This window comes from Mauremys reevesii, linkage group 2, assembly GCF_016161935.1.
Source record: "Mauremys reevesii isolate NIE-2019 linkage group 2, ASM1616193v1, whole genome shotgun sequence".
Taxonomy (NCBI): Eukaryota; Metazoa; Chordata; order Testudines; family Geoemydidae; genus Mauremys; species Mauremys reevesii.
The window spans coordinates 39,815,221-39,838,134 of record NC_052624.1 but is presented as its reverse complement, the minus strand read 5'-3'; the positions used below and the strand labels follow the sequence as shown (position 1 = coordinate 39,838,134).

The following is a 22,914-nucleotide window of genomic DNA, read 5'->3' as shown; positions in this document are numbered from 1 at the left end:
ATCCTACAGGAGAGGTTGCCAGCACATATCACCCTGTAATGGCTTTGCTTTTTTCTAGAAAAGTCTAAAGGCACAGTTGGTCTGTCAGTGGACAAGGGAGAGGTTGTCCAGAAGCTGTCCAGAAGCACAGTAGAACTAGAAGAAAGAATAGGCTAATCATCAATAGGAAAATTCTTCTGATGTGGAGGGGTCTTTTTGCAGTGAGAATCCTGGGTCCAAGCAGTCAGTCTGTGGCACTTCACAGCGGTGTCGGTAGTCAGCAGGACTTGGAAAGGGCCTTTCCAGCATGGAGCCAAGGCAGTCTTTCGCTGATGGATCTTTATGTAGACCCAGGCTCCTGGTTCCAACGAGTGGCAAGGTTGCACAGGATCCTTTGGTAGTGCTTCCATCACCTGTGTATAAAAAGACTTAACACATTTCATTAGTGCCTGACAATATTTAAGCATTATGTTATCCAGCAAATGAATGTCCATCTGAGCTGGGGTTAGTGGGGGTGCAGTTGGTAGTCAGCATTGGGTGTCCTGTCAAATTTCATGAGGGCTGAGTCCAGTCGTTCGATTGGGAATGGCTCTCATACACATCAGTGCCAAAGGAAGGGCATCTGGCCACTTTAAGTGTGTCTCAGCACAAATCTTGGCCAGTTCATTTTTTTGTAAGTCCCACTGTCCCAGCAGACTGTGGGTGGTGAGGGCAGTGAGTTGCACATAACTCCATTAAAATCTGTCCAGTAAAGTGAGTTCCACGACCACTGTTGATAGTCACAGGGATGCCAAAACGTGGTACAAAATCTGTAAGCAAAGACATCTACTGTCCTGCAGGGAAAAGCTTCAACCCAAGTGGTAAATACATCAACTAAAACTAATACATATTCATAACCACAACATTTAGACATTTAAATAAAATCAATCTGAATATTTACAAAAGATCCCCAGGGAGGAGAGTGGTGTGCAGCGGCCAGCCCAATCTCGTGTAACTGCAGCAACCATTCCCCCACCCCCTTCCCTTGGTAGGCAGCCAAGCGGTGTCCTTGACTGGGGCCAGCGCATGTTAGTCATTCTCTTCTTGGCTTTTTTTTTTTTCATCTAACCTACAAAGGAAACTTTTACTCTTCAATTATACACCTTTTTCATACCATGAACACATAAACAGTACTGTTATACAGTACAGAAGTATTATCATTCAATGTATGCCACATATACCCTTTCACTAAAATAACCTTATTACAGAACTTTGGAAGAACAAGCCAGGACAAGCACACCCACTTTGAGAAGTTCACTTAATATAACTTCTAGTCCAATAGCTATCCACCATCCCCAGCCCTCTGGCTAAAAGTCTGAGGTAGCCAGAAGAATCCCTTGTACAATATGGGGAGTGGGTTAACTTTTTATGTCCTCGCTTCCAAAGACTGTCAGTATGCAAATTTTAACAACAATTCTCAATTAAAAGATTTGGCCAATGTAGTTTCTTTCTCTTACTTAAGAAAATGTATTAGACTTTAGTATATCACATTTTCTGATGTAACCAAACACTTTGTATTCTAAGTTGAACAAAACAAGTATCTGCATCTCAATCCAACATTTCCGCTTGATATCAAATCAGACCATCTCATGAAAATATTAAACACAACAATTCTAAAAACACAACAAGACAGAACATAGAACACACAACATAATTTTTACTGTGCCAGTAAATCAAGGTACGTTGAATGCTGTGCAGCTGGCATTAGTTTTCTTTGATTATCTGAAAGACAAAAACAGAGGTCCACCCCGTCTGGGCAATTAAATACTTAAAATATACAAATACTCTTGTTGATTCTAGGCAAAACAGAGGAATTACCCCATATTTTCTCGTATGTGTTTCTTAGACAGCCTTGGTTTCAGCGGCCTTTACCTTATCAGTTAGTTAATTTGCAGTAACACAGATTATTTCTGGCTTGCTTTTTATTTCTTTTAACTCCTGCTTTTAAACACTGAAAGAAAACATCACCACTTATAGTGCCTGTAGAGCCTAATAAAATTCTCAGTACATAGCACTGTATACATTCTTCAACTGATTTAACAAAATTGTTCATAGCCAAATGATTGCAATCCAATAAGTTCTTTGCCTGAATTTATTTACAAACATTTCATAGACACCAAAAACTGTTCTCTTAAAAATCACTTGCTTTTCCCTTCCAACAGCCACTTTTATCAACTCAAATCACCATTCCAAATATCCTCTTGAGTATTTGAAATCCTCATGCTTATATTCACTTACTCCTTCTTTCCACTACACCCTCAAAAGTTTCCAACCTGTTTTCCAAATCTCTTTGTCTGTTGCCTTCCCGCTTGGGCCCGATCCTTTTTCCTCACTGAATCGTCCCGCCCATGGACACGAGCTTGTTCCACAACCAGTTCTTAGCTAGGAGGGTGGGCTACTCAACTAGCCCCCACCCTTCTGGTCTTGTCCCCAAAACATTTCTACTCACAAGACTACCTGAGTCCTCCCTAGTAAGGCTTGCCACCTGGGCAAAAATACATGGCCATTCACTTAACACATAATCCAAACCCCTTTGGGGGTCTACCCAGAGACCCACCCATTTGTCTGCTGACACTTAAACAGAAAAGAAAATTACACAGAGAGCCAAGAAAATTACAGTCTAAGCCAGATTTTTCCTACTTCTATTACATTGTCTGCTGGACTGTAAAATCTCAGGACAACCTCAGAGCTTCATCGCACACATGGCTTCCACCCTGAGGAATTGAAGTTCAGTTCCGCTCACACACCTAATGCCCAAATGAACAGAGCAGAAAAACATCAGTAACCGTTAAACAAAACAGAGCCAAAGCTAAATAGTGCACCAAAACCAAATAGTGTTTCCTTATTCTATTAGAGCTCACCTATAATCATGCTATTCTTAACACATAACACCAACAGTACCAAACAAAGCAAACATAAACTAACAAGGGTAAAACAGATAGATGGTGTAAATTCTGCAGTGCCCCCCATTCTTAATTGCTCACCAAACTGTGACAAATTCCTGTTACTAATTATCCCTCATGTCAGGTGATCAGACCGACAGAGCATATAATCAAATTTTAAAGCTTCATTAAAAATAATAAAACAACAATGGAGAGTGTTGGGAATGCTCCCACATCACTCGGGAAAAATATGAATGCCCCAAGCCTTAAACCACTTTAATACTCACACATGTCTCACTGGGAAGTTAAGCTTTGCAAATATAATTCCAATTCTGTAACTCCTGCTTTTGGTTTGCCTCAGTTTCTATTTTCCACAAGCAGCTGGGGCTGAAAGCAGTTTTTCTTTGCACTTAGCATAGTCTGCACTAATTCATGACCTTGAACACAAAACAACTTCTCCTTTATCTCTGGGCTAAGCCGAATTTCAAATTAACCCGTTCCTAGACAAATTGCTCACACTGTGTCAGAGGTTTTTTCTCTGTGATTAAAGCTCCACTGAGATATATGATCTTATCTAGATTGAAGGTACCTTCTAATGGGCATTGTTTAAATGAATTTTCACGCGTGTACATTTAAATACCTGCAGGTTTTAGGACCATAATGTACGTACATGTAATATGCTGGGGCACCCTTAGGGGGTAAGGTGGAATATTTAGACTGTCCCTTACCCATTTTCCACTTACACACACAGAGAGGGTGTCCTGTCCGCGCTAGCGGCTCAAAAACCAAGGAGATGATCAGACTGTCAGTAGCCCACACGGAAGGGAAAGGGGAGGGAAGATGGGTTCACACACCCCTAGACCCAGGCAGCTTCCTCGCCGGACTATGCCAGGCTGAGTCAGCCCACCGTGGGTCGGATCTCCTAAAGATCCACTAGTTACCGGGCTAGCCCGGTAACAGCCACTCACACTGGTGTACACACACACACACCAAGGCCTCTTTTTCTTCCTTTTTCTTTTTTTTTTTTAAACCCTTTTTTTTTTAACCTTTTTATCTCTTTTTTTTTTTTTTTTTTTTAAACCATGATGCATCTTTACCTGGTCCGGACCAATACCATGAGGCGGTATGACAACCCCTCTTGAGGCGGTAAAAACCCCTCAGCACCGGTGCATTCTAATGCATTTACCTATGCATTACCTTATGCATTACCTTATGCATTTCAACTCAGCAGTTCCCAGTACTGCTATAACCTAACCTTATTGGGGCCTCTCCCCAATACCACTTTGCATCTGATCCTGCTGCACAGTCAATAAGTTCAGATGGCGTGAGCCCAACAGAGACAGACGTCCTCACGGAAAGTCCTCCTCCAATACCCCAATAGAGATTTCAAAAGGTCTCATACCTCTCATGTGGCGCCATGGGGTTCAAAGGGGAATGATCCGTATCCCAGACGAGCCCCCAAATTGTCGAAGAAAAACTTAGTTCTCGCTTTTTGTTTGGGTGCAGCAAAATTAAATACTTTATTATTTCTCCAGTAATTACCATGGAGGGAGAGAGTGCCATAGGACACAGGGTCACCCCAGTCCTGGACAGGTCTCTCAACTGGTAAACAATCACAGCAAGCCTTTATACCTTTTACAGACAATTTCTAACAATAATACAGACAGTAAAAAGCAACAACTACATTTTGTTTATACATAGCAAAAAGGCTTATCTTATTTGTCTCAATCCTAAGAAAAGCAAGCCTGCATTTTGGTTAGTGATTGCAAGGTCGTAATAACTTTGTACACAGTTCCTGTCCTGTCGCCTCGCACTATCTTTGCTCCTACAAGTCTTACGTCATTAAGGTTACAGTATGGCCTGACTCTTGCTAACTAACATTCATTAAGATCTCTTCAAATCCTTGTTAATTATTTACTGGCTTCCACACCTACTAGACACAATAAATCAATCCCCGCTGGATCAATGGCTGCCTGCCGATCCGACGGGTAGTGTAGACAAGTCCTTAGTTTATGAGCCTCTACTGCATGAGCTAAAAGCCACAGATCTCTTAGCTAAGGCTGTAGCAGACTCATCAATCTCTCAGAGCTGCCCAGAGGGGGGGCTAGTGGGGCAATTTGCCCCGGGCCCCACAGGGGCCCCACGAAAGTTTTTCGGGGCCCCTGGAGCGGAGTCCTTCACTCGCTCTAAGGGCCCCAGGAAACTCTCTCGGGGCTCAGGCCCCTGGAGCTTCTTCCGCTCTGGGTCTTCGGCGGAAGAAGCGGAATTACCGCCGAAGCTGGACCCGCCGCTGAAGTGCAGCTGGGTCTTCGGCAGTAATTCGGCGGCCGGGGGTCCTTCCGCTCTGGGACCCGCCGCCGATGTGCCCCGAAGACCCGCAGCAGGGCCCCCCCTGCGCTGAATTACTGCCGAAGACTCGGCTGCACTTCGGTGGCGGGTCCTGCTTTGGCAGTAATTTGGCGGTGAGGGGTCCCTGCCATGGGTCTTCCGGGCACTTTGACAGCGGGTCCCAGAGCGGAAGGACCCCCCCACTGCTGAATTACCGCCGAAGAGGGGACCCCCTGCTGCCGAAGACCCCAGGCCCTCAGAATCCTCTGGGCGGCCCTGCAATCTCTAGATGGTCTAGGGAAGGGGTAGGGAACCTTTTTACTATTGGAGGCCATCGACCCACAGAAAAAATCAGTCACGGGCCACACACGGCCTAGCAGGGTGGGGAGGCATAGAGGCTCGGGACTTGCCCTAGGCTCTGGGGTGGGGCCAGAAATGAGGGGTTCAGGGTGCAGGAGGGGGCTTTGGGCTGGGGCAGGGGGCTGAGGTGCAGGAAGGGGTAAGAACTCTGGCTGGTGGTGCGGGCTCTATGGTGGGGCTAGGGATGAGGCGTTTGGAGTGCACTCAAGGCAGGGGATTGGGATGCGGGGGGAGGTGCAGATCTGGGAGGGAGTTAGGGTGCGGGAAGGGGTTCAGACTGGGGCAGGGAGTATGGGGTGTGGGGTCTGGGAGGGAGTTAGGGTGCGGGAGGGGGTTCAGACTGGGGCAGGGAGTATGGGGTGTGGGGTCTGGGAGGGAGTTAGAGTGCGGGAGGGTGTTCTGACCTGGGGCAGGGGGTTCAGGGTGCGGGCTCTGGCCGGGCAGCACTTACCTCAGGTGGCTCCCAGGTGGTGGCGTACCAGGACTAAGGCAGGTCCTGCCTGCCCTGGCTCCATGCTGTTCCTGGAAGTGGCTGGCCAGTGGGAGCTGTGGAACTGGTGCTGGGGGCGGGGGCAGCGCGCGGAGCTTCCCTATTCACCCCTGCTTCTACAGGCTGCAGGGACATGCTGGTTGCTTTCAGGAGCTGTGTGGAGCTGACCGGACTTTTAACTGGGGGAGGAAGGGCGCTGAGGCTCAGGGCTTCCAGCCCGCAGTGCAGAGACTGGCAGCAGGCTGGATTAAATAAAGCAGTGGGCTGTAGGTTCCCTACCCCTGGTCTAGGGGCTACTAGAGTGGGACAGAGCACCATACCAAGCAGGCATGGGTTGCATCTGCTCTCCATGATGCTTCATGTCACCTCTTTGCATCTCACTGTGCTATCAAAGATGCCATATGTCATCGTTATTTTGTCAAAGCTTTTTTCTAGTTCCTGCCTTAGAATCATAGAACTGGAAGGGACCTCGAGAGGTCATCTAGTCCAGTCCCCTGCACTCAAGGGCAGGACTAAGTATTATCTAGACCATCCCTGACAGCTGTTTGTCCAACCTGCTCTTAAAAATCCCCAATGCTGGAGATTCCACATCTTCCCTAGGCAATTTATTCCAATGCTTAACCACCCTTACAGTTAGGAAATTTTTCCTAATGTCTAACCTAAACCGTCCTTGCTGCAATTTAAGCCTGTTGCTTCTTGTCCTATCCTCAGAGGTTAAAAACAGTTTTTCTCCCTCCTCCTTGTAACAACCTTTTATGTACTTGAAAATTGTTATCATATCTCCTCTCAGCCTTCTCTTCTCCAGACTAAACAAATCCAATTTTTTCAGTCTTCCCTCATAGGTCATGTTTTCTAGACCTTTAATAATTTTTTGTTGCTCTTCTCTGGACTTTCTCCAATTTGTCCACATCTTTCCTGAATGTGGCATCCAGAACTGGACACAATATTCCCATTGAGGCCTAATCAGTGCAGAGTAGAATGGAAGAATAAATTCCGTGTCTTGCTTACAATACTCCTGCTAATACATCCCAGAATGATGTTTGGTTTTTTTTTTTTTGCAAGTGTTGCGCTGTTGACTCATATTTAGCTTGTGATCCACTATGACCCTCAAATCCCTTTCCGCAGTGCTCCTTCCTAGGCAGTCATTTCCCATTTTGTATGTGTGCAACTGATTGTTCCTTTCTAAGTGGAGTACTTTGCATTTGTCCTTATTGAATTTCATCTTATTTACTTCAGACCGTTTCTCCAGTTTGACCAGATCCTTTTTAATTTTAATCCTATCCTCCAAAGCATTCACAACCCCTCCCAGCTTGGTATCATCTGCAAACTATAAATGTACTCTCTCTGCCATTTTCTAAATCATTGATGGAGATATTGAACAGAACCGGACCCAGAACCGATCCCTGCAGGACCCCACTCGTTATCCCTTCGAGCATGACTGTGATCCAGTGATAACTAGTCTCTGGGAACAATTTTCCAACCAGTTATGCACCCACCTTATAGTAGCTCCATCTAGGTTGTATTTCCCTAGTTTGTTTGAGAAGGTCATGTGAGACAGTATCAAAAGCCCTACTAAAGTCAAGATATACCACATCTACCGCTTCCCCACTATCCACAAGTCTTGTTACCTTGTCAAAGAAAACTATCAGGTTGGTTTGAAACAATTTGTTCTTGACAAATCCATGCTGACTGTTACTTATCACCTCATTATCTTCTAGGCTTTTGCAAATTAATTTCTTAATTATTTGCTCCATTATCTTTTCAGGTACAGAAGTTAAGCTGACTGGTCTGTAATTTCCCAGGTTGTCCTTATTTCCCTTTTTATAGATGGGCACTATATTTGCCCTTCAACTGACTTCCATGTCTGTCTGGAATCCAGTGCAACCAGAATCTTTGAAGCCCTGAGTGTTTCATGTGCTCTTCTCCTGCTGTGTATATATAGAGACTTTTCCCCATGCCCATCCTTTTGTTTGGCACAATTTTACATAGAAGGGATGATTTTCAGGTGCTAATGACTGATTTATCACTTAGAAAATTATTCAAAATAAGATGTTGATTTTTCTAATTTCAGTTGACTTATTTTGGGAGTAGTTCACCTCCCACTAAAACAGGGAATGAATGTGGAGCACCTTAGGTTGGTGCAGCTTAGGGACTGCAGTAGCAGGGTGTAAACTGAGAGAGTTTCTACAAGTCTCTATGCAGGAGCAAAGACTGAAGAGTGGTAACCTATTGAGATATTTATCTTCTGAGACTAACAATTACAGATAAGTATCAGAGGGGTAGCCGTGTTAGTCTGGATCTGTAAAAGCAGCAAAGAATCCTGTGGCACCTTATAGACTAACTGAAGTTTTGCAGCATGAGCTTTCATGGGTGAATACCCACTTCTTCGACTTGCATCCGAAGAAGTGGGCATTCACCCACGAAAGCTCATGCTGCAAAACGTCAGTTAGTCTATAAGGTGCCACAGGATTCTTTGCTGCAATTACAGATAAGTAGCTCATCTCATTTTTGCTTATGTGAAATCAGTAGCAATTCACAGCTGGGAGAACAGAATAGATTTATAAAAATATATCATATCTGTTTAAGTAATTGCCATATTTGATATTCATTATTTGTATTAGAACTCGTTGAATACTGTTTCCAAATTTATTTAATGACTTCTATCAATCAATGGAAAAAAATTTTGATTGTTTTTTTCATTATTTCCCAATCTGTAATATTTGTTTTACATAATTTATCTCCACAAAGGAATAATCAAAGTAAAGAAATAAAAATTTCTGACCTGATGCTCATGGTTTTAGCCATGTAACTCCCATTATTGCTAATGGATATCATGCACCTAAAACTGTACATAGAAATTATGAATATACCTTTTTGGATTCTTGCCAAATGATTTTTGTAATGTATTGATGTGCCTCTTTCTAAAAGTGATTTGATTAATGATTACTGTTACATCCTTTCTTTTTTAGCTGGATGGATGGAACCCCAGTGAATTACGTAGCCTGGGCTCCCAATGAACCCAATTTTGCAAATAATGATGAAAATTGTGTGATCATGATATCAGCCTTTGGTAAGTGACAGAACTAGGTTTTTAGATTTTATTTTTTGTGTGTACAGAAGTAAGATTTCTCTTTCTGTGTTGTTTCTAGCTTGCTGCCATATCGTGTAGTCTGTTGGATCTAGTCTTTTAAAAGGCTTGTCACCACTTCTACAGAGAGAGGCTGGTGCTGGATAAGTGGGATGGGCCTGTTGAAAAACTGCCATACTGTACCTTTCATTCCTAAGCTCTTTACAAATGATATACAAAAAGTCAGCACTAAATGCAGGAGTCTGTGGGATTGAAGGTAAAAAACATCCAGTATGTGCAGAAGAGAGGAGCATATGTTTACATAACAAGGAAAAAACCCTTATCTTATAAATGCTCTATAACATTCACACAGAATAAAGAAAGTTTCAGAACTAAATTTTCCTTTCAGTTACATCAGTGTAACCCAGCTGAAGTGAGATGAGAATCAGGCCCTCTGTTTTTTAGATGCTGTCTGAAACCCCACAGCACTCAATGTAGAATGAAGAGACTAGAAAACCCTGACTTGCCTTGAATCTCTGGCTCCAGAAAGACTTAAATATTTCAAAGCAGTTGGTTAAAATGCTAAACCATCTCCTAAAGGAGATGCTAAAAGTTCCATCTCTCATGTATATTTTCTTTCTTTAAAAAAAAATCTATTTCAATCTGTTTGTGCCACAGAAAATTCTTCTGCCAAACATCCAGCTATTACTTCTCAACCTGTATCCCTGGAAATTCTCCTATTCAGGCTCCATGTGAAAGAAAGCAGAATTAAGAGTAATTGATATAAACTGTTTGTTCTTTTGAGCCACTTCCTTTTTTTATCTCCATTTCTTATTCATTTTTAATTGCCCTGTCACAGGGTACTGGTCAAGTAACTAACTGTACGGAACAGCTCCTGTCAATAAATACCTATTTTTTTGTGAACAATACAGAGATTTGTACATTTTCCAAGCAGCTTAGCTGACAAATCGTTTTTAAGATGTGTATATTCTACTCTTAGAGAATATAAATGCTGTTTTTAAACAAAACAGGAAGTGTCCGATTATCATTCCATTTATTAATATTATACATTCATTTACTTACTATAGTTAATTTTTTTCAGGTTTGTGGAATGATATAAATTGTGGCTATCCAAGTGGTTTTATCTGTGAAAGGCACAACAGTACCATTAACTCAACATTTGCTCCTGCACCTGTAGGAGGCTGTCCAGAAACTTGGCTTTTGTTTAACAATAAGGTATGTTACAATTTACTGAAGATATTTGTTATATGGCAGAGTAGGTGAACAAAGGACATATTTTTATGGTTAGAATAATACGTTGGACAGTGATTATCCAAATCTGCATGCTGTTTGGCAGGCAGGGCCATTTGGGAGATATTATACCATTTTAAACCTCCAAAGCAATGAGTCTGTAGGTTGAATTACTTAAGACAGAAGTACGCTTTGCAGGTCTTTGCTGATATAACTTACACTTCCTCCCCCGCCCGTGTAATTTATATCCCATTTTAAGGACTGAAGTTATCAGTGGTCAACCTGAAAAGACAATATAAAACAGTACTCTCAGCCAGGATAAATTAGAAAGAACACTTTGAACAATAAATATTTAATCTTCATAAAGTTTCCCAAATGCTTGGATTCAGAATGAAAGAGTAAAAATGCTAGGGTTTCAGTATTGGGTTATGTATAACATTGGCTTGAAATTTATCTTTGATGTACCAGGTGATTTACACAGATTCCTGGGATGGTGTCCTTAGCCTCTGTTTGCCAGAAGCTGGGAATAGGTGACAAGGGATGGATCGCTTGATTATTACCTGTTTTGTTCATTCCCTCTGGGGCACCTGGCATTGGCCACTGTTGGTAGGCAGGACACTGGGCTAGATGGACCTTTGGTCTGACCCAGTATAGCTGTTCTAATGTTCTTATGTTCTGTTTTCTTTCCACTCAAATGCAGTCGCTACTGCTACTTTACAAACACTGTATTAGTCTTGTATTCTGAAAGTGTTAGGTGACAAGATCTAACTGTGAAATTTCAGGCAGTTCAGGAGCATGAATGATCACTAGAAAGAATCACTAGTGGCAGCATGAGAAACATTTCAGATCAGTGTATGCAGCTGTATGACCATAACCAATAAGAAGTTATATTTCTCTAGCTGTAAATTCTCTAACAATAAGGATATCACATAAGCACTGTGGGAAGAATTTATTAGTAAATAATAAAACTAAAAGTCTGTCTATACTGTATACCAAGAAATGCATGCCCTCCCCCCCCCAAAAAAAAAAAACCATACAGGAAAAAGAGCATCATGTCGTTGAAATTTGTCATTGTGCAGCATCATGTATACCGAACATTTACCACTCATTTTCCCTTTTCCCCAATTTCACTTTCACGGATAGTGGTAGCGGTAGGAGAAGGAAATGTGAAAGGGGCAGAAAGATCAAGCTGTGATCAAAGTGTTTGATTTTAAATTGCTCTGTAGTTGCGACAGTAGGCACTCTCTCATCTTTTTTCATAGCTTATTACCTGACAGGTAGGTAGCAGATAAAGGTAGGGTCATGTGTATTCCACAGCCACAGAATTTGTTGTGAAATTCACCCCTTGCTCCAAAGTATGAGCTTTCATTTCTACCATGGTGCCAGAGAATGTAATGTGGACATCGCATATGACTGCATTCTAAACAGAGAATAGGATAGATACAAGTTTGGTATCCTTCTTCCCCCCCCCCCCACACACACAAATTCACTTTCAAATTATTCAAGAGGGTTACTAAATATTTCATGTAACATGCATTTGGAGACCAAAATTCTTTGCAACAAGACTACAGTATTTAGACTCATCCTCATAATGCTATACAACTAATTTTTTTCTCAAAATCAATAATACAGCTCTGACAATGAATAAAACTACCAATATATCTGTATTATGTGATCCAACCATGCACCTATCATCACTGTAAAAAACCTGGTTCAAACCAGCATCACAAAATGATAAGGGATTTACTAATCAATAATCTGAATCCCAGACTAATGATTCTGGCTAGAATCAAAGGCTACCTAGAAGAACTAAAGGCTGTGACTAAACCCACCAGCCTAACATCCTTTAAACTGCGATTGTTGTTAAGTATCCACTAGGATGTGTTGTGCTGAACTTAAACATGGTTATCTAAGTATTGTGGTTGTTAGTCCCACTTCATCTCACCCATCTCCTACCACTGTAACCCTTCACTTCTCCATTTTGCTTATCCTATTCCTCTCCCCATTCTCCTTATTCCTGTTCCCTTTCCATAGGCAGCAAGTTATATGGGCTCGAGGTGCCCGAGCACCAGGAATATTCAGGGCTGGGGACCCTGCTCCAGCAATATTTGGAGCTGAGTCTCTCCCCTGGCCCTGCCTGGATTGGGCCCCGGCCCCCGCTCCCCTATGCATCTCTGCCGCCACCACAGCTCTGCCCGGAAGAAAGTGGCAGGTGCCTCTCCCGTTCCTGCTTGTGCTGCAGGTGTAGCACATTCCTATGTGGAGCTGCTGTCTGCTGCCCCAGGGTCCTAGTGCCCCCATCTATTAATGGCAAGGCAGGCTGCCCTTACCCTGCCCTTCCACCCTACCCCTGAGCCTCTCCAATGCCCCAAACCCCTCATCTCCAGCCAAGCCCTCATCCCCCTGCACCCTAATCCTCTGCCTCAGCCCTTAGCCCCCTCCTGCATCATGAAACCCTCATCCTCAGCCCCAACCCTCATCCCCTCACACCCTGATCCTCTGCCCCAGCCCTGAGCCCCCCCGCATCATGAACCCCTCATCCCCAGCCCCAGCCCTCATCCCCCTGCACCCTAATCCTCTGCCCCAGCCCTGAGCCCCCTCCTGCATCATGAACCCCTCATCCCCAGCCCCAGCCTCATCCCCGCACCCTAATCCTCTGCCCCAGCCCTGAGCCCTCCTGCATCATGAACCCTCATCCCCAGCCCTCATCCCCCTAACACCATAATCCTCTGCCCCAGTCCTGACCCCCCTCCTGCATCATGAACCTCTCAGCCCCAGACACAGCCCTCATCCCCCTGCACCCTAATCCTCTGCCCCAGCCCTAAGCCCCCTCCTGCATCATGAATCCCTCATCCTCAGCCCACAGCCCTCACCCCTGCTCTCCCTCCTATCCCCAAACTCCCTCCCAGAGCGTGCACCCCCTCCCCCTTCCCCCACACCTCTTCCCACTCCCAACTCCCTCCCAGAGCCTGCACCTCCACCCCCATCCCAGAGCCTGCACCCAAACTCCATCCCAAAGCCTGCACCCTGCACCCCTCCTTCACCCTAATCCCCAGCCCAGGACCTGCACCCCAGACCGCCCACCACAAACCCCCTCCCAGAGCCTTAGGCAGGTGGGGGCGGAGTTGTGGGGGTGGGTTCTGGGCACCACCAAAATTTCTACAAACTTGCCACCCATGTCCCTTTCTATTTTCCTCTCCTTCAGTTTACTTCTCTCTTTACTCATTCCCCTATTTCACATCAGCTATCTCTTCCAATCCTCTATTTGAACCCCGAGTATCCTCTCACAAAAAGCCTCTACATTTCTGTAACTTAAAAAACACAGCAAGCTCTAACAACACAGCACATGTCTATCATCAGCATGATTACTTTGGGCTAAATTGGGCCCAAAGTATCCTGTCTTCTGCCGCTCACACTGTACCATGCATGAGTATGTACACGTACATGTCTTGCATAGCCCACATAAAAGCTGCTCCTGAGCTGATTGGCCATACAAGGTGAATATGGGAAGACTAGTCATGCCAGGAGAAGTACACTCTGTAGAAGACTATAGGAAATTTACTGTCCATCTAGTACAATCAGGGAATGCATCCAGTACTTTCCTGTTAATTGAGTTTGCCTAGTAAATACCAGTTTATGACTACAAAATAAAACCTCCACTGTTACTTTTTTCTCATCTGACTGCTTAAAATAAAAGCACATTGATAATGGGACTTCTAGCATTTAGTATTCAAACTGTTTTAGCTTCAGAAGAAATTTAATTTAAATTTTATAAAATACTAGAATAGAACTATGATGCAACAGAAGAAGGCTCTTAAGAGCTGCAGAAACTGACCGGGATTGATTTCAGTTACCCTAGAACTCACCAGATTTAGGCTTTGCATGTGGAAAAATAATCAATACTATGTTTGTTTTATTTTATTGCATTGTTTTCATATAGTAGATGGAAAGCAATCGTTTTCCTGTGAGAAGCACTTTTTAAAAAATCTGCATGTTCTCCCTGTCATTGAGGGATAAGATGAACTTTAACAATAAACCTCTAAGTTGCTTGAATTCACAATGCTTTTCAGCTCAGGTTTAGCAAAGTTTAAATTACAGATCCTAAAGCTTTGCTAGCCTTCCCATCCTTGCTTTCTTTCTGTGGGAAGATGAATAGCACATGAGTAATTAGGATTATTCACATATAACAGCTTCCATTTGGTGTGCAGCATTCAGGGGCGGCTCTAAGAATTTGGCCGCCCCAAGCACGGCGGCATGCCGCAGGGGGCGCGCTGCCAGGCGCCGGTCCTGTGGCTCCGCGGGACCTCTTGCAGCTGGTCTGCGGCACCGGCGGAGCTTCCGCAGTCATGCCTGCGGGAGGTCCTCTGTCCCGTGGCTCCGGTGGACCTCCCACAGGCATGACTGCGGAAGGTCCACCGGACCCACCTGCCGCCCTGCCGGCAAAATGCCGCCCCATGCCCGCGCTTGGCGCGCTGGGGTCTAAAGCCGGCCCTGGCAGCATTGCATGAAATGTCCAGTTGATTTTTTTTTCTTTTTCAGTGTTTCAAAATATTTGGCTCAAGTGAAAATGAGACAATGACGTGGCATGCTGCACGAATGGCTTGTATAAATTTAGGAGGAAACCTGGCTTCCATACCAAATAAAGAAGTCCAAGGTATAATGTGTGAACCCTTTGGTACTAAATGAAACATCAACCAGTTCCCATAAAACAATTATAAATGAAGGCAAAAAATGTAAAACTGCAGTTATACATTCTACTCTGTTTGCCCGTTGTATAAATGTAACAAAAAATTTAGTTTGATAGGAAATGGGCCTTTGGATCATAGGAACATAGAAACTGCCATACCAGATTAGACCAGCAGTCCATCTAATCCTGTGTCCTGTTTCTGAGACTGCCCCTGTGACAGAAGCTTCAGAGGAAAGTGCCACAAACCTCATAGTGTACAGTTGTGGACTAATCCGCTCCCTCAGGAAATTACTTGTTAATCCCATCAGTTATTGGCTGGTTTTTACCCTGAAGTATGAGAGTTTATATTCATTATTACATACAAAAAACGACATTAGGCCCTCAGAAGTTAGGAAATGTCAAAATTAAGGTTGCCTGAAGTCACAATGGTCAAGCACCCACCAGTGCCAGGAGAAGTTGGCACCTATGCTGTGAGCACAGAGTGACCCGGGAAAAGCGAGAGAGAGAGAGAGGGAGAGATAGAGAGAGAGTATGGATCTGTTGGCTACAGAGGCTTGGGCCTGTAAACTAAGAAACTGCTCCTTTTGTTCCTGGTTCCTCCAGTGTTTGGAGAAGCAGGACTTTGTACATTCCTTTTTTTTTTAAAAAATGCATCAAAGAAAATATTGGACTCCATCAATTTCTACTTCCAACTGGAACCTCCCAAGGGCCCCAAAATTTGACTAGCTGCTCAGGTCAAAAAGGGGCGGCAGTCTGAAAATATTTGGTGAATCATCACGAATTATGTAGAAATTGGGATAGGTTTGTGAAAGATTCTGTTAACTGTTTAAAAAAAAAGTATATGTTCATTATGAAAATTATTCAAAATGAATCATTTGACCAGCTCTTCTAATAATGCTGCATTACTCATAAAAGGTCATCAGGTCTATTTTCAGTGTTGTTGCACAACAACCTCAAACGAAACAAAACTAAGAAGGCATTTATTCCTTCCACTTTTACACTGGCAATATGAACGGAGAGAAAATTTTGGGGAGGCATATTTCAGCATACTCAAAACCTTCCTTTTCGCATTGGTTTTTAAAATTAAAATGCCTTGTTTCCTATAAGTTAGTGTTTGAATAGCTTATATTCCTTATGATTTCACCACCAAATGCTATATTTAAGCCATAAAATGTGACATGTAGGGTAGGTGTACACTAGAAGTGCTGTATTGGCACAGCTGCACTGATGCAGCTGCACCACTGTAGAGCATCTGGTGAAGATACTCTATGCTGATGGGAGAGCCGGCATAATTACTCCACCTTTGTGAGAGGTGGAAGCTATGTCAGTGGGAGAGCGTCTCCCACCAACATAATACAGGCATGGACAGCGCTTCAGTTGCTGTAACTTGCATCACTCAGAGGGGTGTCTTTTTCACACGCCTGAGTGATGCAAGTTAGATCGACTTCAGTGATAGTGTAGACCTGCCCTTATTTTCAAGCAGGTGGGATTTTGCAGAAAAATGTTTTCACCGTGACCTCAGTTGTGTTAATTTTTTCTATCTGGAGAAAATCATGTTGAGGTTCCCTTCATTTAAAATGTTTGCTTCCTTTCAGCCTTCCTCTTCTACCATTTAAGAGAAGTCATGACTGATCCATGGATTGGATTGAATGATATAAATAGTGACCTATCATTTCTTTGGACGGATGGAAGTGGTGTCTCCTATAAAAACTGGGCCAATGGTGCACCTACATACAGACGCACATACTCTTATTTTTATTATGGTGGTGGTGGTGGTGATGAAGACTATCAGGAGGTAAATCAATCATCATTAAATAGCCATGAATGGCTGTGCAACCGTAATTGAGCCGTCTTGTGAATGTGCATTATTCTGCAGTTTTTAATTACATAATTACGTGCTATTTTTCTCACAGGGCTAGTTTTTGAACAGGATGACAAAAGGCACATCCTTAGCACAAAGGCTTTTCCCTAGCCAAATTTCAAATCCCTGCTCCAAAGCATTGAGGCATTAGAACTCCTCAAAGTAAAGGCTACCAGATTTTATTTTAAAATCTAGCATTAGTCTCAGAAACAGCTGATCTGCTCATGGCTGAAACTTCCCAGAAAAATTCAGCCTGAGGAAGACAACCAATATGGAAAATTTCATCCTGGTTGGTTAAATTCTGGCAAAGGCATAAAGCAACTGAAAATAGGGTCTTGTAACAAGAAGTATCAGTCAAACTTAATTATTGGCAAGGCTGCATGCTATGTCTGCAATATGATAATAGCTATACAGCCTGAGTGCACAATAAGTGATTTTTTTTAACACTTCAAGTGCAGTTGTACCCATCTAACACACCTACAGACTAATGCTTTTAGTATGTAATTTTACTAAAATAAGTTTCAAATAGTCTTTTCCTCTTTCCTGAAAATCCATTTTAATGATTTTCTATACAATCAAAAGTTGGACCTAGATAGACATACAATAGATATTCTAGTCCATCACCCTGATCCTTACAGGAGTCTTTCATGTTACAGGAGTGGGCGGGTGAGATTCTGTGGCCTGCATCGTGCAGGAGGTCAGACTAGATGATCATAATGGTCCCTTCTGACCTTAAAGTCTATGAGTCTATTACAGCTGATAAGAATTATGCTTTTACAAATAACATTTTGTTACAAATTTAGCCCCTTTTCAGGTGAGTAAACCATCTGTGAACTGCATCCGAAGAAGTGGGCTGTAGCCCACGAAAGCTTATGCTCAAATAAATTTGTTAGTCTCTAAGGTGCCACAAGTACTCCTGTTCTTTTTGCGGATACAGACTAACACGGCTGCTACTCTGAAACTCCTCATATTAATGTTTTTATTTGTAAGTATTCGCTGTCTACAACTTCTGGCACTAGACAGCCCAGAAGTTGTGAAGAGGAAATGAGGCCATGGCCATTCTCTTTCCTCCACAATAGCTAGGAAAGGGGTGGGGCAGTCTTAGAAGGAAGGTATTTGATGAATTCTGAACGTTCTGATGAGATTCAGCAGTATCAGTATCTTCAGTCCGACTCCATGCTACCAAGCTCCCATTGATATCCTTCCATTAGGAGTGGAGAAGAACAGCTGAATTAACCAAGGATAAATGAACTGCCGCCATCTGTCCTCCCAAACATTTATCACAGTGCCACGTAGTGGTGAGGAGCCAACATTGCTTCTAAAATAATCCAGAGCAACAGCAGCTTCCAAACTCCAGGGAACATTGTCTGGGATTATGAATCATAGACTATCAGGGTTGGAAGGGACCTCAGGAGGTCATCTAGTCCAACCCCCTGCTCAAAGCAGGACCAGATAGATTTTTATCTCAGTTCCCTAAATGGCCCCCTCAAGGATTGAACTCACAACCCTAGGTTTAGCAGGCCAATGCTCAAACCACTGAGCTATCCCTCACCCAGGAGGTATTTGTAAAAGCTTGGTTCCAACCAAAAAATAGATTTTTAGGAGCTATATGAATACTGACATTACAGTACTGAGACTTCAAACGTTGGAGGATTGAAACACTTGTAATATGCATGTCTACAGAACCTGCGAGAGGAGGAGGAGAACTTGTCTCCTGACAGTTACTTTTTCTTCTGAATGTGTGTTCTCCTTTTTCCCCTCTTAGAAAGACTGTGTCATTATGACAAAGGAAGAAGGGGAATGGAAAGATGAAGACTGTGAAAATGACAAAAGCTATATATGCCAAATGAATTTAAGTGAGTTCTATTTCACCAGCTTTCTAAATTTAAAAAATCATTGAAAACTCATGATGGCTTTTTAGTTTTGCTTGTGGATTAAATTCTGGGTTTCCATATAGAACATATCACTTATTGGAAGGTATTCTGATCCTCTAAGGCCTCTAAAATTCCTTCTTCTCAAGTGGTGCAGTTCTGCATCCACCCTAAGCAAAGTTTCACCTTAAAAGTACAAGCTTCCCACAATATTTTCTGAATATTGGGGAGAAATTATTATTTTAATTTTTTTATTTGTTCTACAGAAAATAAAGGTTATACCAAAATATGAACGATGATAGAACTGAATACATTGAAACTGATGCCATAGCAGATTCCACAGCTGGGTCGATCTAACTTTCTAGCGTGGACCAGGCCTATATTTTCTGTATTCACAAACTATTCATAATTTTTCATTAATTTTAACTGAAGAATTTTCACTTATTGTTAGTGCTATACCACTTAATTTGTGCAACAATGTAGATATTAAACATTATTACTACAAAGTAAATCCATGCACCTGATTTTTGGTTGTTATGTATGTATGCATTTATTTATTTATTTATTTAAAATTATTACAGACCCTAAATTACTTCATTCCCCAACAACAATTCCAGCCTCTGGCTTTATCCGTTATGGTGACAGTAGCTATGCAGTCATCCATTCCAAAATGAAATGGGAAGAGGCAAGAAAAAATTGCAAGGACAGATCTTCAGATCTTGCTAGTATTTTAGATATCCACAGCCATTCATTCCTATGGTTACAGATGTTAAAGTATGGAGAGCGTGTATGGATTGGTCTTAACAGCAATGTGGTAAGTGTTGGATATTATTGTACTATTACATACAAAAATAAGCTCTCATGTTTTATATATAGATATGGGTTGCTTTCATTGTAATGGTGCTGTAAAAGATACAGTCTCAATTCACCAGAAGCATGCATGGACTTCTAGCACTCCTGCTAGAGTTCCTCAAAGACCACATAAAGCACATGGGATGGATAGGAGGATCCATAGAAAAAGTCCTAATGGGAAATAGTAGATGGAGAGCTATAAAAACTGCGGAGGGACTCGGTGTTAAAATCAGGAACCATGGAGGCAGGGCGTTGAGTGCCAAATAATTTTTACCCTCAAAATTATTAAAATTGTAATCTAAAGAAATGATGATTAGGCAGGCTGGCTTGTCAATAATCGCTTCTCTTGATAACTATCTGGGAAATGATCCCACATGTACTCACCTAAAGTTCTAGCCATGCTTTAGAGGACACCATTACTGCAACAAGCAAAATAGTAATAAATAATTTAAGAAGATAACACCGAATGTAAATAGGCAATAAAATAGACTATGCTTAGAATAAGTTATGCTTGGAAGAGCTGCTCAATTAAGTTTTAGTTTGTGCTGCCCTCTCCAGCTTTATAAATCCCCAGAAAAATTATCTGTCCATGTAAATATCCAGAGCCAGAGCTCCAGCCTATTATATTATTTTGTCATATCCTGCATTGTGCCTGCTTGTTCCTGTACATTGAAAACTCCTCAAGGAAGAGATTCTGCTATTTGTTCAACTCAGTTCATATGTTGGACTGTGAAGTGCCCTATAAATACTGTTAGCTTTAAAAAAATAATAAAGTATTACTCTCCTCATGACTCAAGTGTCAGGCATTTATTCACTATTTTCATATGTGAGGTATTAGAAAATGACCTAAATAGAGTGTTTCTGATGAAAAGCTCAAATAACTAATGCCAGTGCAATTAAAACTACATATTGGTACCTTTTGTATTGCCATTTATATTATCTTAATTTATACTGGTTTTAGACAGATGGCCATTATAAATGGGTTGATAACTGGATACTCCAATATACTCAATGGGCAACAAGAGAACCAAAAGAGAAAATAGCCTGTGTCTATCTAGACCTTGATGGAACCTGGAAGACAGCATCTTGTAATGAAAGCTACTTCTCCATCTGCAAACAGTCAGATGGTAAGCAATTGAATTTAACAATTTAAAGAACACAAGACTTACTGTACTGGATCATGCCAGAGGTCTAACTAGTTTAGTATCTTGTCTCTAGCTGTGACTGTCCCCAACAACCTCAGAGGAAGGTGCTTCAAGAATTCCACCTACCTGCCTTCAGAGTCTGGGATTCTACTAATGAGGTGGTACATGACTTTAAAGGCTTTGGCACTTTAAAGCCTCAGTTGATGTAGATGGGAATAGCTCCATTGACTTCAGAGGTGTTATTCTTATTTACTCCAGCTGAAGATTTGGCCCTCCATTCCTTTCCAGCTTCAAGATATTTTCCTTGTTATATGCAATTTTCATGGGTTGCATTGGTGGTTGTGCATAAGTTAGATTGGCACTGGGCACTCATCATGATTATCCACCCAGTAACTAATTATGAAAGCTCTAGGGGGAGGTGTCCCGGCAGCAGTTGGAATGGAACACTTGGGAGAGGTTCATGCCCAACTGTCGGGGTAATAATTCTAAGAGCTGGTACGCTTCAGGCCAGCGTCACGGCAGGGAGACGAGACTCAGGCCTGGGAATCCTGTGTGATGACACCTTTAAGAAGAAGTTTTAAGGGCATGTACTTTTCCCTCACAGCACTCTTTAGGCTACACAATATAGTCTTTTCCTGATGAGGGTTACAGAATAAATGGCATCACTTTACAGAAGCTTTTGAGTTAATGCATCAGGCCATAAACCTGCTTTAATCTGCATATGCAACTCACAGTGGTGAGCCCAGCGATGTCAATAGGAGTTGCACACATAATTAAGAGCTATATTTAGCATATGGCATTCTGATAACCAGTGGTAGGCCCCATATAAGTGTCTAAACTTAATGTGACTAAATAAAGAGTACAACCAACTATACAGCATGCAGTTGCAACACCAATACTTCACCAGTTGAAGGTAGTCTCATAAAGTGATAATGGAAATTCCAGATGGATATCAATATTTAGCTGTGACTGGGGGGGTGGGAGGGTCAGTATTTTCCTAGCATCATTCTAAGTTAGTAGTAGCTACGTGTAGCATGGTATATGCATGCTGAGTAATTTTAAAGACTAATTTTGGGGTTATTCATAAAAAAGTACTGCTTTCAAACCACATGGTTTTTTTCACAGTTGTGGCCCCTCCCGATCCTCCACAGCTACCTGGAAATTGCCCTGAATCAAAAGAACTCAGATCTTGGATTCCTTTCCACGGTCACTGCTACTACATTGAATCATCAGCCATGAAAAGCTGGGCCCAAGCTTCCCTGGAATGTATTCGATTAGGTGAGTGACTTTTATTGAGAGCAAAGACTTAATTAAGGACACTGTGTTCATTTTACAAAGTTCCTTAACTGCCAAAAACATATTTATTAAAATGAGTTATTTTAAAAATAGAGCATACTTCTTCCCACTTATGCTTTTTGTTTTGTTTTTGCTTTTCACTCCGCTGGGAGATGAAACTAGGCTGATATGTTTGACTTTCTCATTATAGTCATTTTCATTGTCTGGATTTCACGCATTGCAAAATACTGTAAAATTTTGATCCCAACATATATTTATATCTATATTTTTTTATAATAAAATTACGGAATAAAAAAGCACGTAACCTATGTTTTAGGAATCTTTGACAGCTTCTAAACATATGGGGCCAGATTCATCAGTACACTCTGTCTCCCCTCCAGATTATTCCAGTCATCTGTTGAATTAGTATACTTTCCAACATAGACTTTAAAGCCAGAAGGGACCAGCTAGTCTGACCTCCTGCACATTGCAGGCCACAGAACCTCATCCACCGACTCCTGTAAAATACTTCTAACCTCTAGTTGAGTTACTGAAGTCCTCAAATCATGGTTTAAAGACTTCAAGTTACAGACAATCCACCATTTACACTGGTTTAAACCTGCAAGTGACCCTTGACCTATGCAGCAGAGGAAAGTGAACCCCCCCGCCCATAGTCTCTGCCAATCTGACCTGGGGGGAAATTCTTTCTCACTCCCAATACAGCCATCAGTTAGACTCTGAGCATGTGGGCAAGACCCAGCATCCAGACACCTGGGAAAGAATTCTCTGTAGTAACTCAGAGCCTTCCCCAGCTAGTGTCCCATCCC

At 42.4% G+C, this 22,914-nt stretch overlaps 1 protein-coding gene and 1 long non-coding RNA gene across 2 annotated transcripts in view; one reads left to right on the top strand and one right to left on the bottom strand.

Annotated features, from left to right (window-relative positions):
* LOC120397235 overlaps positions 1–21,257 on the bottom strand; it is a 33,233-nt gene extending 11,976 nt beyond the window's left edge. Inside the window, exon 1 of the long non-coding RNA XR_005593731.1 lies at positions 20,939–21,257. This is a non-coding gene — a long non-coding RNA (uncharacterized LOC120397235). The remainder of the gene's footprint in view (positions 1–20,938) is intronic.
* LOC120397233 (macrophage mannose receptor 1-like) overlaps positions 1–22,914 on the top strand; it is a 66,479-nt gene that overhangs the window by 36,005 nt on the left and 7,560 nt on the right. The window contains exons 19-26 of the mRNA XM_039522933.1: positions 9,048–9,148; positions 10,248–10,381; positions 14,936–15,050; positions 16,679–16,878; positions 18,710–18,800; positions 19,397–19,629; positions 20,629–20,794; positions 21,938–22,090. Coding sequence (XP_039378867.1) covers positions 9,048–9,148; positions 10,248–10,381; positions 14,936–15,050; positions 16,679–16,878; positions 18,710–18,800; positions 19,397–19,629; positions 20,629–20,794; positions 21,938–22,090 — 1,193 coding nt within the window. The remainder of the gene's footprint in view (positions 1–9,047; positions 9,149–10,247; positions 10,382–14,935; positions 15,051–16,678; positions 16,879–18,709; positions 18,801–19,396; positions 19,630–20,628; positions 20,795–21,937; positions 22,091–22,914) is intronic.